The following is a 14,548-nucleotide window of genomic DNA, read 5'->3' on the forward strand; positions in this document are numbered from 1 at the left end:
CCCCTCATCCCAAGAGACAATGCCAATTAGAAAGAAGGTTCCGGTCCAACCCATGTCCTCGGGCCTCGGTCGGTACCGAGATTACGCTTCTGACACCTCTCCCTCTGGCTCGGCACTAAAGCCTACCAAAAAGCCTTCCGGCTCCGAAAGTACTTCCTCCAAACCGAGTTCGGAGCCCAGACCTTCGGGGTCAAAACACAAGTCCAACGCCCACCCACACCCTTCGGCCCCGAAAAAATCGGCAGAACCGAAGACATCAGCGGTTTCGACTCCGGCGCCGAAACAGACCGAAATGCAGAAAACTATAAAGCCCTGTTTCGATGCCCCGATTGAAAACCGGATCCGAAACAAAAGATTTTGTATATGCATCCACAAACTGGCCATATCACTACTAAAGTGACTCTAAAAAGAAGGGCTGATGCAGAAGAAGAATATCACATCCCTTTAAAGAAGAGATCTGTTGGAACTAACCCTTCCCCTCCTCCTCCACCGATTCTTCCTTCATCACCACCTTCCCCTCCTCTTCAATCAATTTTGCCTGAACATTCACCACCACATACACCTGACAACCAGGATGATGGGGATGATGATCAGGATAGGGATGATGATCAGCCATTACAAGAACCATGTGACGATTATAACACCAATTCGCCCACGGGCAATGATCCCGACCTGCACCCTACCAAACCCTCTACACCAGATGATGATGTAGGCTACATTGAGTTATTAGGTAGAGCTGCCAACTACCATGGGGTGAAGCTACATAAGGAGTAATTAGAAGAGGATTTCCTCTTTGAAACCCTGAGTCCAACACCGAGTTCATCACATACACTACCCATGCTTAAAGGGATGGTCAAGCTTGTAGATGACATTTTTAATGACCCAGTCAGAGCTCATATTCTTACCCCTAGAGTGGACAAAAAGTACAAGCCAGCACCATTGGACCCAGTATATATAAGGGGGCAATTGCCACTAGACTCCCTGGTTGTGTCCAATGCAAGAAAAATAGCCAACTCCCAGACAACAGGAGAGGCTCCACCTCCTGATAAGGAATCCAAACTCATTGACGCTTCTGGGGAAAAGAGTAACTTCTCAAGCAGCCAATTTCTGGTGTGTCTCAAACACTCAGGCACTGTTAGCGCGATACGACTGCACGCACTGGGATGAAATGGAACAAATACAATATTTACCCCCAGAACACAAATCAAAAGCACAAGATCTGGTTCATGAAGGGCAACTTATTGCTAACAATCAAATAAAATGCACTCTAGATGCTGCAGACACCGCTGCTAGAGCTATAAACACTAGTGCCCTTCTAAGAAGGCCTGCCTGGCTCCGTATATATGGTTTTAAACCTGAGGTTCATTTTCCATTTTGGATACCCCATTCGATAAGGAACATCTATTTTGCCCACTGGTAGATTCTTCACCTGAGAAAATGAAGAAAAACACTGAGGTAGTCAAATCTAGAACCTTCATGCTCTGTATAGGTACACTTCCAAATCACAACAAAGACAATACAAACATAGAACATGGAACTGAGGATAAAGCACCTTTGCGGCAAGCATTCGTAATCCCGCCCTAGTGCCTATAAAAGAGAAGATTGAGTTACAAGTGTGCTTGGTAGACCCTCTCCCTGGCCCAGGCACATGAAAAGACAACGTGCAAAAGTAATAGCACCAAGAAATGCTGGTATCCCTGCCACCTGCACGAGACAATACATTTATGTCTCACCAACAGGGAGGGATACCGTGGTGTGTAATTAGTGTGGAAACTGTCACGTATGAAAGTTCCTCCTGCGGCGTAGCTACGTCCATGCTCGTCCGGTAAACTGAGCCCCAAGTTAGAAATGGTGGTGCCACAACACCCTTACCGGAACCCCACAAAGAACAATCCTAAGTCGGCACACGAGAGTCCGAACTCCTTCCAGGAACTCCCAGAATAATCTGCAGTGCTGCGGGGAAGCGGATATGCTTATGACCCTTTCCGCGCCGGCAGCGTGCCCCTTGCAGAGGCTCATGGGATTTGTGGTTCGCCGCTAATGCGGAAGCGTAACGTCCCGGAGGACATGAGGAGGAGGGAAATGGAAAAAGCACCCGGATCGCAGCAAGATGACAGGGTTCATGCCAGCTGGGAGGGGGGGTATGACGCAATCAATAACAGACAATTGGAATTCATCAACACGTCTCCAAATATTCCACCAAAGCCCCAAAAACTATCACCAGACCATCTACACCGCCTCAAACAAGAGGTTCAGTCTCTACTTCTAAAAAGGGCTATAGAGCATGTGCCGCCCCAACATCACAGGTCGGGCGTGTAGTCTTTTTATTTCCTAATCCCCCAAAAAGATGGTTCTCTCAGGCCAATTTTAGATCTCCGAGAACTCAACCGGTACATTCAGTCAGACCATTTTCACATGGTGACACTTCAACAAGTACCTCCTCTGCTACACAAATGTGATTTTCTATCTACTCTAGATCTAAAAGACACCTACTTTCATATACCAGTCCACCCTGCTGCTCATTGCAAATTCCTCAGGTTTATGGTAGCAGGTCAACACTATCAGTTCAGGTTACCCCCATTCGCCGTCACCACCGCCCCCAGAGTCTTAACAAAGTGTCTGGTGGTAGTAGCTGCTCACCGAAGGAGACAAAGCATTCATGTCTTCCTGTACTTAAACGACTGGCTTATCAAAGCCAACACGTACCAACAATGTCTGCAGCACACCTTCACCACAATTCGGTTCTTGCATCAACTAGGGTTCACAATCCGTGTGCCAAAGTCACATCTAGGAGCCACAATAGATACTCCAAAAAACTCTAGCTTTTCCCAGTTCAACCAGAATTCAAAATATTCAGGCTTTAGTTCCCCGCTTCCAATCCAACCATTGGATTCCAGCTCGAACTTACATGCAGCTACTGGGAATAATATCATCCTGCATCATGATCGTTCCCCCATGCCAGACTGCACATGCGTCCACTTCAAGAATGCTTAGCCAGTCAGTGGAACCAGTCACAAGGTCTATTGGCCGATCTAGTGTTGGAAAACGGCTGTACTCATCGCTCTCTGCAGTGGTGGAACACACAAAATTTATCAAAAGGATGGCCGTTCATAGACCCGGTTCCACAGATAGTACTGACAGCGGACGTGTCCCTCACTGGCTGGGGAGCTCATCTACAACAGCACACAGTGCAAGGCTTGTGGAGCCAACAAGAGAAGTTGCTCCACAGCAATCACCTACAGCTGCTTGCAATATTTCTAACACTCCAGGCATTTCAGATTCACCTAGAGGGCAAAGTTGTCTTAATTCCTTCAGACAACATGACAGCCATGTATTACATACATCCAACTGTCCCACTTAACCCAAGACATCTGGAGGTGGGCCATTCACAACAAACTGTATCTCCTAGCAGAACACCTCCCAGGAGTCAACAACCAGATTGCAGATCTCAGCAGACAGAGACAGCAAATACACGAATGGAAACTCCACCTTCAGGTCCTCCTTCCATACTTTCAACATTGGTGAGTCCCTCACATAGACCTGTTTGCCACATACCAAAACGCTAAGTGCCCAAACTTCGCGTCCAGGTATCCACACCCATTGTCCATAGGCAATGCACTATGGATGAATTGGTCAGGGATATTTGCTTACGCTTTTCCGCCTCTCCCACACATTCCATTAGGGGTTCAGAAACTCAAACAAGCATCCCTGAAACTAATCCTAGTTGCTCCCACTTGGGCACATCAGCCTTGGTTCACAACCCTATTGGAACTCTCAGTAGTTCCGCACCAGAAACTACGTCTTACACCCAATCTTCTCACACAGAGCCATGGAGACACAAGACATCCAGATCCCAGTCAACTCAATCTGGCTCCTGAAGTCTTAGAGTTTGGCTATCTTAATCTACCGCCAGACTGCATGAATATAATCAAAGAGGCTAGACGTCCTACCACAAGAGCCTGCTATGCAGCAAAGTGGAAGCGGTTTGTGATATACTGTAATAACAAAGCAAAACCAAAGGGAATGATGGACGGAGTGTTGAACATTGCAAGCACTCACCCCCAGTCAACTGATCTGGGTTTAATCCATCACCGTTCTTTAGCCCACTCTGCCACCCCAGTTCAGACATAGCCATATGCAAACTTTGCCACTGGATTCAAGCAAGCCTGGCTGAAGACGGCTGAAATGCCAGAAACCGGTCCTAGGAAGCTTGTTTCCGGTCCAGGGAAGACATGGCTTGGCAGTTCGGGCTGGACTGTTCCCATGAGGCACAGGGTCAGACTGATTTGCATATGGCCATGTCTGAACTGGGGTGGCAGAGTGGGCTAAAGAATGGTGATGGATTAAACCCAGATCAGTTGACTGGGGGTGAGTGCTTGCAATGTTCAACACTCCGTCCATCATTTCCTTTGGTTTTGATACTGTAATAACAACATCATCAACCGGCTTGATGCTTCTGTACAAAACATTATCTGCTATATCTACAACATTCCAATTTAGCGTACACATCCATACGTTTAATTTTGGCTGCGATAGCTGCATATCTCCAGAATAGACAACATCTATCTCTTTTTAGAGTGCCAGTCATCAAAGCCTTTATGGAGGGACTCAAAAGAGTCTTTCCCCCGAGACGTCCACCAGCTCCAGTGTGGAATCTCAACATTGTTCTCCCCATACTAATGGGTCCACCCTTTGAGCACAAATGTGAACTGCAATTTCTTACATGGAAAGTTGCTTTCCTCGTTGCTATCACATCACTCAGAAGAGTGGGTGAGCTTCAGGCATTAACTATAGAAGAACCTTTTTTACAAATGCACCAAAATAAAGTGGTTCTTTGGACTAATCCTAATTTCCTTCCTGTTGAGTTGCCTGTGTTCTTCCCTCAACCAGATTTAGTGGCAGAATGTGCCCTACTCACATTGTATGTGAAGAGCGCATTGCTTTATTACATAGAAAGGACAAAACCTTTCCATAACACAAATCAACTTTTTGATGCTTTTGCTCCGCCACACGAAAGGCAGTCCCATATCAAAATCAGGTATTGCAAGGTGAATAGTCAAGTGCATTCAAATATGCTATGCTAAAGCAAAACAAACGTTAATAGTTCCCCCCCTAGAGCACGCTCTATACGCAAGCTTGGAGCTTCTGTCATTCTTAGGGAATATACCTATAGATGACATATGGAAAGCTGCAACATGGTCTACACCTCACACACTCACAAAACACTATTGTGTAGATGTGTTAGCAAAACAACAAGCTAGAGTGGGCCAGGCAGTATTTCCGACCACTGCAACAGACACAGGTTAGCCACCGCTTTGGGAGATAACTGCTATATAGTCAATGCACAGCATATGATCTACAGCTCATAAGCCTCGAACGGAAAATGCTACTTACCCAGTATGCATCTGTTCTTGGCATATAGAGCTGTTCAGTCATATGCGCCCACCCGCCTCCCCGGGTACCTATACCTGTTGCAGTAATATCTTATTTAGATACATGCATTTATGGACATCTCCTTTTACTACTTTCATTAACTCCATTATCACCCTCTGCGGGAAAACGATCTAACAATGGAGTCGATGCCCATGCTCACTATCACCGAAAGGAGAAGTCACCTTCCTCGTAACTTGAAAGACTTCTTCGAAGAAAAACAAAGTGCAAACATCCAGACCAAACACTAGATGGCGATCTATGCTCAGCATATGACTCTACAGCTCTATATGCCAAGAACAGATGCATACTGGGTAAGTAGCATTTTCCTTCTTTATTATTGAACTATGTTTTGAGTTTTACATTTTAACCTTGAGTGAAGCATGTGACCCATATGAGGTTAGGGGGTTGTATGTGACAGTTTGTACGGAGTCTTGGACTCATTTACCAGTAGATAGTCTGGATTCACTTTGTTATTCTAAATTATTCCTTTGGCCTGTGAAAGAGTGCAGGACAAATGTTTACTTCCATTATACTACTCCTGAAACTTATGAAGCAATATCATGTTTTCTTTTTATCCAAGCAGTGCTTGAGAAGTATTAAAACAAATCTGACTTCACTATTCCAATAAACAGATGTCACAAGTGAATGAACATGAGTGACCATTGACTTTATCTACTGTGCATTTATAACAAACAGAAGGTATAAGGGGTCAATATACTAAGAAAAGACTGCACTCTAGCTAGAACCAGAAGTATATAAGGTTTTTAGAGAACCATGTGGACACAGATTCATTATTCAACCTTGGTCTGTCACCAACTCAGCTTAAACATTCATGGAAACCGTAATGAGACCTGTGGTTTACTTAGACAAGGAGGTTGATTTATTTTCGGGACTTGGTGATGACATTACATTTAGTATTTTTCACATTTAATCGTGGTAGGCGTAAATAAAGGTGCAAGCAAATCCGTGTCCTAGAGAAAGGTCCAAACATTTTTTCTAAAAATGTGAAGCTTTCCGTTTGAAGCATAAGACATTTAATAATTGCTCATAGGTGTCTGGAGTTATACTCCCTAGATGTGTCAGCCCTGCTTTTGTGATTTGATATGGTTGTCCACAGAACAAGGAAACTTGGGGGAAAGACTGTATGTAACAGAAAATGAAAAATTCACTTGCCATGGAAACGAAGAACTGATTGAAGAGGAAAATAACTAGTCTTTCATAGATCAAAATATCTGACAGCGATCATTGTTGAGCGATCAAAAGGACTTATTTTCGATTGTGGCATTATCATAGAAGTTCTTTATTAAAGACCCTGTGAATGACTGTAGGTGAAGAACATGTTCTAGTTCTACATACTTTTGTATGCATTGTAATTTGGGCAACAGCAGTAATGACATTGGGGTGTACTACCGTATTAAATGGATGAAAATGCTTTTTATTGTAGGGAGTGCCGGGTCATTCACACCAGTCCTTCCCAGACTGCGAGTCCTCCTGGGCACAAGCATTCGTATTGTAATGTTGTGGGTAGGCTCTTGTGTATATTCTTGTGCAGGATGCTGGCTCCACTGTGCCTTTACGAAGGCTTAAACCATAATAAAGGGCCGGTGGTTGTATATAATAGACCCGCATGCTAGCTCAGCATGATTCAGGGTTCCAGTAAGCTGAAGCTGTACCAAAGGCAGTACCCAAAATTGAGAACTTATATTTGTTGTGTCATTTCCCTTGGTGCAAAGTAGGCTGTACAAGAATAAGGCGGTCACAGTCATCTTACATAGTCATGTAAAAGACATTTAAAGATTTCCCCCCTCCCCCCCCCCCCCCCCCCTTCCCCCCAAAGTGTCTTCCTTAAGTCAGTGCTGAAAAGTATGTGTTGAGTGTTAACTGGGTCTTCTTCTTATTAATTTGAAGAACATAACATTTTTCCTAGTATCATGGTAATTGCTTTTTCTGTATTGATACCTTTCATTATAATGTTTCATTTTAGACTTCCTGGCAACAGTAGAACAAAAATTGGCTTTATAACATTTGACAGCACAATCCATTTCTACAGTTTACAAGAAGGTCTTTCCCAACCTCAGATGTTGATAGTTTCAGATATTGAAGGTATGTACAGCACCTTTTCTTGAATATCTCTAGATCGATTTATAGCAGTGCTGTTTTAGGAAAGCTGACTGTGTTGAAAAGAGATATAAAATGGTAAATGTATTGCATCCTCACCACTTCATGCTCTATACTATCCATGTGCAACAGTGGTGGGGAATTTTATAAAATATGTACTTACCCGAAGGGTGCAATAATTTAGAAATCTACTGGCCCTGTTCAAAAATCCACTTGTCCCTTTTGATGCTGTGCAGTGAGGTAGCAAATTATGTGTGGCAGCCTCTCTGATTGTGCTCATACTAGGTCATGATTTGAAATATAGCAAGCGTCCGATTTAGCCACATTTCTGCAAATCTATGCAAGAAGTTCCAGCATTAAAAAACTAACTTGCATGTTTAAGGGTATTTATCAAGGTAAGTCTCTCTTTTCCCACACTAGAAAATGTCGGAACAATACTCGTGGCAAGGCCATGAAAATAACTTTTCCCAAGTTGGGGAAAAAGGGAGTGTAGAAAAAGTACATTTGCAATTGTTCAGCAGACTTTCTCACAAACAAATATAACATCACATGTATTTGTAAAGTGTACGTTCACCATAAGGTCTCTTGGTGCTGAAATAACAGATGTTTTAATTACCACCTCACTGGTACTCATTTTATCAACCCCAGAAGGATGACAGACTACGTAGACCTGCTAGGATTCTAACATGTAACAATATATATTTGCTCATGTGAAAACAAAATTCATAAAAATAGAATGTTCGAGGCATATGAGCTGCAGATTACACACTATGCATAGATCGCCATCTGGTGTTGGGTCCGGATGTTTGCACTTGTTTTTTCCTGGAAAGTCTTTGGAAGTCACAAGGTATGTGACTCCTCCTTAGGATCATAGTGCGCATGGGCATCGGCTCCATCCTCAGATTGTTTTTTCCGCCCTCGGGTTCGGATGTGTTTCTTGTGCTCCAGTTCGGAACTGTTACCGATTTATTGTTTCGACATGCAATCCTTCACCCTTTCGACGGTATTGTCTCGAACGCGAACCCTAATCGGCGCACATCTCTACCAGTCTTCGATTCCGGTCGTCAAAGAAGGCCTTCGGGCTGACCCGAGCCTGGCTCATGGAAAGGATGCCTTTCAAAAAGTGTCCTCGATGTGGGTCAAAGTTTCCCCACACAGATCTGCATGAGGTGTGTAACCTCCGCCTCTCTCCCGAGCACGAGGCCAGAGACTGTCCCGCTTGTGCCTCCTTTCGCTCGAAGAAGACCATCCGGGATCGACGAGCTCGAAGGACCATGGCTCGCTCATCGAGTTCGATCCCCGACGACATCTTCCAAGAGGGCGTCGATGTGCCAGAGGAGCGGGTTGAAGAAGAGCTAATCGGCGCCACCGAAGCAAATGACTCAGACGTCGAAGAAGTGACTCCAGCTCAATGGGTCGTAAGTAAAGACGTCGACACGACCCACTCCCTACAACAACAAAGGCTTCGGTCACACCTTCGCGTTCGGGCTCAGGTGCACACCAACACACTGCTTCCCATGCCCCGCCCTCGGGCCTGGCAAAGAAGCCTACCATGCCTTCTGGCGACTCGGGCTCGAGTCTGCCTGCCACCGGTGCCCAAACCCAATCATCGGCACCGAAAAACAAGCCGCACCCATCCTCGGGGCCGACCGCTACTTCCACCCTGAAGCCCTCGGCACCAAAGACTCCAACAAGTGACTCCCCTGCACCGAAAAAACACTCTGAGCCGAAAAAAGCTTCGACACCGAAGAAACACACAGACACTGACAAATCGCATGGCTCGAAGCCCAAAACCGCTCTGCAGCCAGTGCCGAAAAAGCCCTCGATGCTGACACCGAACACCCCACCTTCTTCAGAAGAGCTTTTTTAACCAGACCCTCAACAAAAAACTTTAACTAAAGACCCTAAAACCGGTCAATTGACTCTCAGTTCCAGAAAAAGACCACTGGACATGCCTGCACCAGCTCCACCACCTAAAAAGAGGGATATAGCCACATCACCTCTTAGGGTACCTTCTCCACCACCACCACCTCCTCCACCTCCTCCACCTCCCCAACCTCGTTCTCCTACGCCATCCCGTACACCGGTAGATGACGACGACACATATGATGACACAGGGGACGGTGACAACAACATGCCACTAGATGACTCCAGTCCACCAGGCTCCCCTGACCCGACTATAATACGCCTGACGTCCCTAATGTCCCACAAGAGAACATCTACCCCTCTAGGCCTTCCCCACCAGAAGATACCATGGGGTTTAATCAGCGTATACACCGGGCTGCCCAGTACCACGGGGTCGACCTACATACAGAACCGGTTGAAGACGATTTTTTAATGGACACTTTCGACACCACCCAAAGGTCCACGTCCAGTTTACCCATGCTCAAAGGGGTGATTAAACACGCTACGGAAGTGTTTAAAGACCCTGTCAGGACTAGAATCATCAATCCTAGAATTGAGAAAAAATACAAAGCTGCCCCTACAGACCCAGCTTACATTAGGGGCCCTGTTCCATTAGACTTCTTGGTGGTCTCAAATGCTAGGAAAAGGGCTAATTCGCAGACAACCGGTGATGCATCTCCGCCCGACAAGGAGTCTAAACTCCTGGACGCCTCTGGCAAAAGAACAGCGTCCCAGGCAGCTAATATTTGGCGCATCGCAAATACTCAAGCCCTGTTAGCCAGATACAAGAGGGCTCACTATGATGAGTTAGAGTCCTTACTCCAACACCTCCCAGACAAATACAAACATAAGGCCAACGACCTAATACAAGAGGCTAAAGTTATCACCAACACCTCTATCTGGTGTGCTCTTGATGTAGCAGATACCACATCCAGAGCAGTGAACACAAGCGTCCTTCTACGCAGGCACGCGTGGCTACGCATTTTCGGGTTTAAACTTGAGGTGTAAAGCTCTATGCTCAATCAACCATTCGACCAACAACACCTTTTTGGCCCTAATGTTGATGCGTCCCTTGAGAAGATGAAAAAGGACACAGGTACAGCCAAATCAATGGGAGCCTTGCAATCGCAAGCTCCCAGACGTTCTTTTTGTCGCTCATCCTACAGGAGCAACTCCAGGGGATACTCGTCTGATACCCCATCCACCTCCTACATGTCTCCCACCCAATCCACCTTCACCAGAGGTTACCACAGAGGAGGATACCGAGGCAACAATAACAAGGGCAGAGGCAAGACTAACAACACCCGCTCTGCCTCCACCCCTGCCCAATGACTTATCTCTGCTTCCCCCGGACCATTCCCCTCCTGTCGGGGGAAGACTACAGCAGTTCCTTCCTGTCTGGACCAACATCACCACAGACAGGTGGGCGCAACAAATAGTGCAATCAGGTTACTGTCTCGAACTTACCTCTACCGCCCCCTCAAACATTCCACCCAAACAGCGTCCAATGTCAGCAGAACATTTGTCACTCCTCAAACAAGAGGTAATTTCCTTACTACAAAAAAGTGCAATAGAACTAGTTCCCCTGCACCAACAAAACACGGGAGTTGACTCCCTGTATTTTCTCATACCAAAGAAGGATGGCTCTCTGATACCTATTCTAGACCTCAGGCCACTAAACCTGTACATACTTTCAGACCACTTCCACATGGTCACACTTCAGCAAGTCCTCCCTCTACTTTCACAGGGTGACTTCCTGGCCACCTTAGATCTCAAGGACGCCTATTTCCATATTCCCATACACGCTGCTCACAGAAAATATCTCAGGTTTGTAGTGGACGCGCAGCACTATCAATTCAAAGTACTCCCTTTCGGAGTCACAACAGCACCACGGGTATTCACAAAGTGCCTAGCAGTAGTCGCAGCCCATCTAAGAAGACAACACATTCACATCTTCCCATACCTAGACGACTGGCTCATAAAAGCCAGCTCGTACAACCAGTGTGTTAATCACACTCACGTGACTATCCAGTTACTCCACGACTGAGCAGAAAGAGCTCTTCATACTTTAGATGTTAAAAGAGCATTGCTCTATTACATTGAAAGAACACAACCTTTTCGAAAAACCGAACAACTTTTCGTGTCTTTCTCACCACCACACAAAGGCAATCCCATATCGAAGTCCGGGATAGCCAGATGGATTGTTAAATGCATACAAATTTGCTACCACAAAGCAAGACGCACTTTAACTGTTCCTCCTAAAGCCCACTCTACAAGAAAAATAGGGGCTTCTATGGCATTCTTAGGGAACATTCCATTAGATGACATCTGCAAAGCAGCTACATGGTCTACACCACATACGTTCACAAAACACTATTGTGTAGATGTGCAATACAAACAACAAGCCAGTGTGGGCCAAGCTGTACTCAAAACCCTATTTCAGACTACTGCAACAGATACAAGTGGCCACCGCTATGGAGTGGGACTGCTATACAATCTATGCATAGTGTGTAATCTGCAGCTCATATGCCTTGAACGGAATATGCTACTTACCAGTATGCATTTGTTCTTGGCATGTAGAGCTGCAGATCTACACACGCCCACCCGCCTCCCCGGCTTCCTTTATCTGTTCCAGTATTATCTTATTTAGATACGGTATATAAGGGCATCTTCCGGTTTCTTACAAAGCTCCATCATTTCCCTGCTGGTGAAAAACAATCTGAGGATGGAGCCGATGCCCATGCGCGCTATGATCCTAAGGAGGAGTCACATACCTCGTGACTTCCCAAGACTTTCCAGGACAAAAAGAAGTGCAAACATCCGGACCCAACACCAGATGGCAATCTATGCATAGTGTGTAGATCTGCAGCTCTACATGCCAAGAACAGATGCATACTGGTAAGTAGCATATTCCTTCCATTCATACGTTTGCAAATTTCTGAAAGTCGTAAATCTGCACCAATGCACAACATACATACGCGTGTACTTTTGTGTCTTTAAGAATTGCGGCCCCAATCTATTCTCATGATTCGCCCTCATTTATTTAATTTTAATATTGGCATGCATCACACACATTTTACTATAAGCTGCCCCAGAGAAATGGTATCTAAAATTGTGCATATAAACAGAACGCTTTTTTCAAGTTGAATTATATATTATTTTTTTTAAGCAGATTTTATTGGTCAATTTGCATATAGGTCGCAGAGCTCTGCCCTCCAGAGACCCCCGCCAAATCAAACAGAAGGCATACCTTACAGCAACTGACCTTTTTCCCCCCCTTCCCCATAAGCAACCAAGCACAACACAGTGACATTTAATTACATTGCCCTACACCCCCACCCCTCTCCAAATGCTTTCCCCTCCCCAAGGTCGCACTAGTCCATATCCCCCCCCCCACTGCAGCACCAAAGGAGCACTCCCAAGCCCACCACCCCCCTTGCTCCTGCCCACTCCTCCCGATAGGCCCACCTCCGGTCTTAATTGAACAGCGTAGGCTCCTCCACCACCAGAGGGTCTAGCCAGAGGCCTCTGTACTCCGCCCATCTCTTCCATATTCTATAGTGTTTACGCAGGCACCCCCTGTACACGAAGATAGGCTGTTCCAGTCCCATGCAGAATTCTATACCATTTTTCCAGGCCGCCACCGAGGGAGCCCTCACCGCCTTCCATGTCCTGGCAATATCTCGTTTTGCCAAAGTTAGGCCCAGGAGCAGGAGATGACGTTTGTATATATTCCCCCCCCCCTACCCCCTCCATAACATGCAGCAGCGCCAGTTTTGGTGCCCGGATAAGTTCCCACCCCAGCACCTCTGAAAGACAGGCAAAGACCCCCTCCAGAAGCGGTCCAATGCCACGCATTGCCATACAGTGTGTATAAATGTGCCTTCCGCCCGTCCACAACGAAGACAGTCCGGCGAGGCAATCATTCCTGCCCGCCACAACCATGTCCTAGTGTAGTACACTCTGTGTAGGTATTTGAACTGGACAAGGCGGCGTAAACGAATGGCTATGGCCACCCCCCGCGGTGACGCCAGGGCCTCCGTCCAATCCTCCTCCTCCAGTCCCCCCGAAGTTTCCGTAATGTAGGGGAGCAGTGTATAACCATAGACCTATAGATGCGCCAAATCTTTTTGTCATGCAGGTTCCCCATAAAAACTTTCGCCTCAACCGGACTGAACTCCGGTATGGACACCAAGTCCTGCAGGCTAGGAGTCAGCGCATGACGCAGCTGTAGGTAACGATAGAATTGCGCCTGTGGCATATGGAACTCTTCCTGAAGAACCCTCCAAAACAAGGCATTCTTATCCACAGAAAACCATACTATCTCTGGCTCACAGTCTATACAAAAGAGTTCTCGTCTGTCTGTCGCCACAAGTCCTTTTTTCGCATGATGTCATCTGCCATCCTCATGGTGCCTCACACACGTCTAAGGATGAGGCCCTTTCAAGAGCAGTTGGACAGACAATGGCTTCAGATAACAAGATAATTTGAGGATATCATTCAGATCCCCCCGGTCATGAGGTAAGCACTTCCATGGTGGCAGTCCTCCATCAATCTCTGTGGTGCTGACATTCCTTTCCCCTCTTCAAGAGTTCGTTCTGACCACAGATGTTTCATTGGAAGGCTCTCCTTCAGGACCTACAAATAAGCGGCAAGTAGATCGAAAATACACCAAAGAGGACAGTGGACCAAACAAACAGCCAGTCAGGCACCAATCCCAATACAATCACCAAATAAAATCATTCAAATACAAAAATGAGTTTTTGTGTGCAGAAGCTCCAAAGGTGCCCCCTGTCCAAGAGCACTCCCCTGTTACCAGGGGCAATCAAAGCAAAACAAAATTGGAGATGCACCACTTAGCAACAATATTCAACAGAGTCCTTTGGATAATAATTCTCTACGGATCCATATAGTCGTTGTACACTGGTCAAGATTTTATCTTTTCCTTTATTTAGTTCTTTAAAAGACAGACAGCCAACGCGTTTCGTCCTAAAAAAAAAACAGGACTTCTTCAGGGCGATGTCTGAAAGAAGTAACGACTTATGGCATGATAGCCTTTGCCAAAAGATGCCCTAATCTCAGTCACCCTTTA

General features: G+C 46.0%; 1 protein-coding gene across 1 annotated transcript in view; it reads left to right on the plus strand.

Annotated features, from left to right (window-relative positions):
* Positions 1–14,548, plus strand: part of SEC24A (SEC24 homolog A, COPII component) — a 595,056-nt gene that overhangs the window by 328,699 nt on the left and 251,809 nt on the right. The window contains exon 11 of the mRNA XM_085617984.1: positions 7,418–7,536. Within this exon, the coding sequence (XP_085474110.1) occupies positions 7,418–7,536 (119 nt within the window). The remainder of the gene's footprint in view (positions 1–7,417; positions 7,537–14,548) is intronic.

Source organism: Triturus cristatus, chromosome 7 (genome assembly GCF_964204655.1).
Source record: "Triturus cristatus chromosome 7, aTriCri1.1, whole genome shotgun sequence".
NCBI classification, from domain to species: domain Eukaryota; kingdom Metazoa; phylum Chordata; class Amphibia; order Caudata; family Salamandridae; genus Triturus; species Triturus cristatus.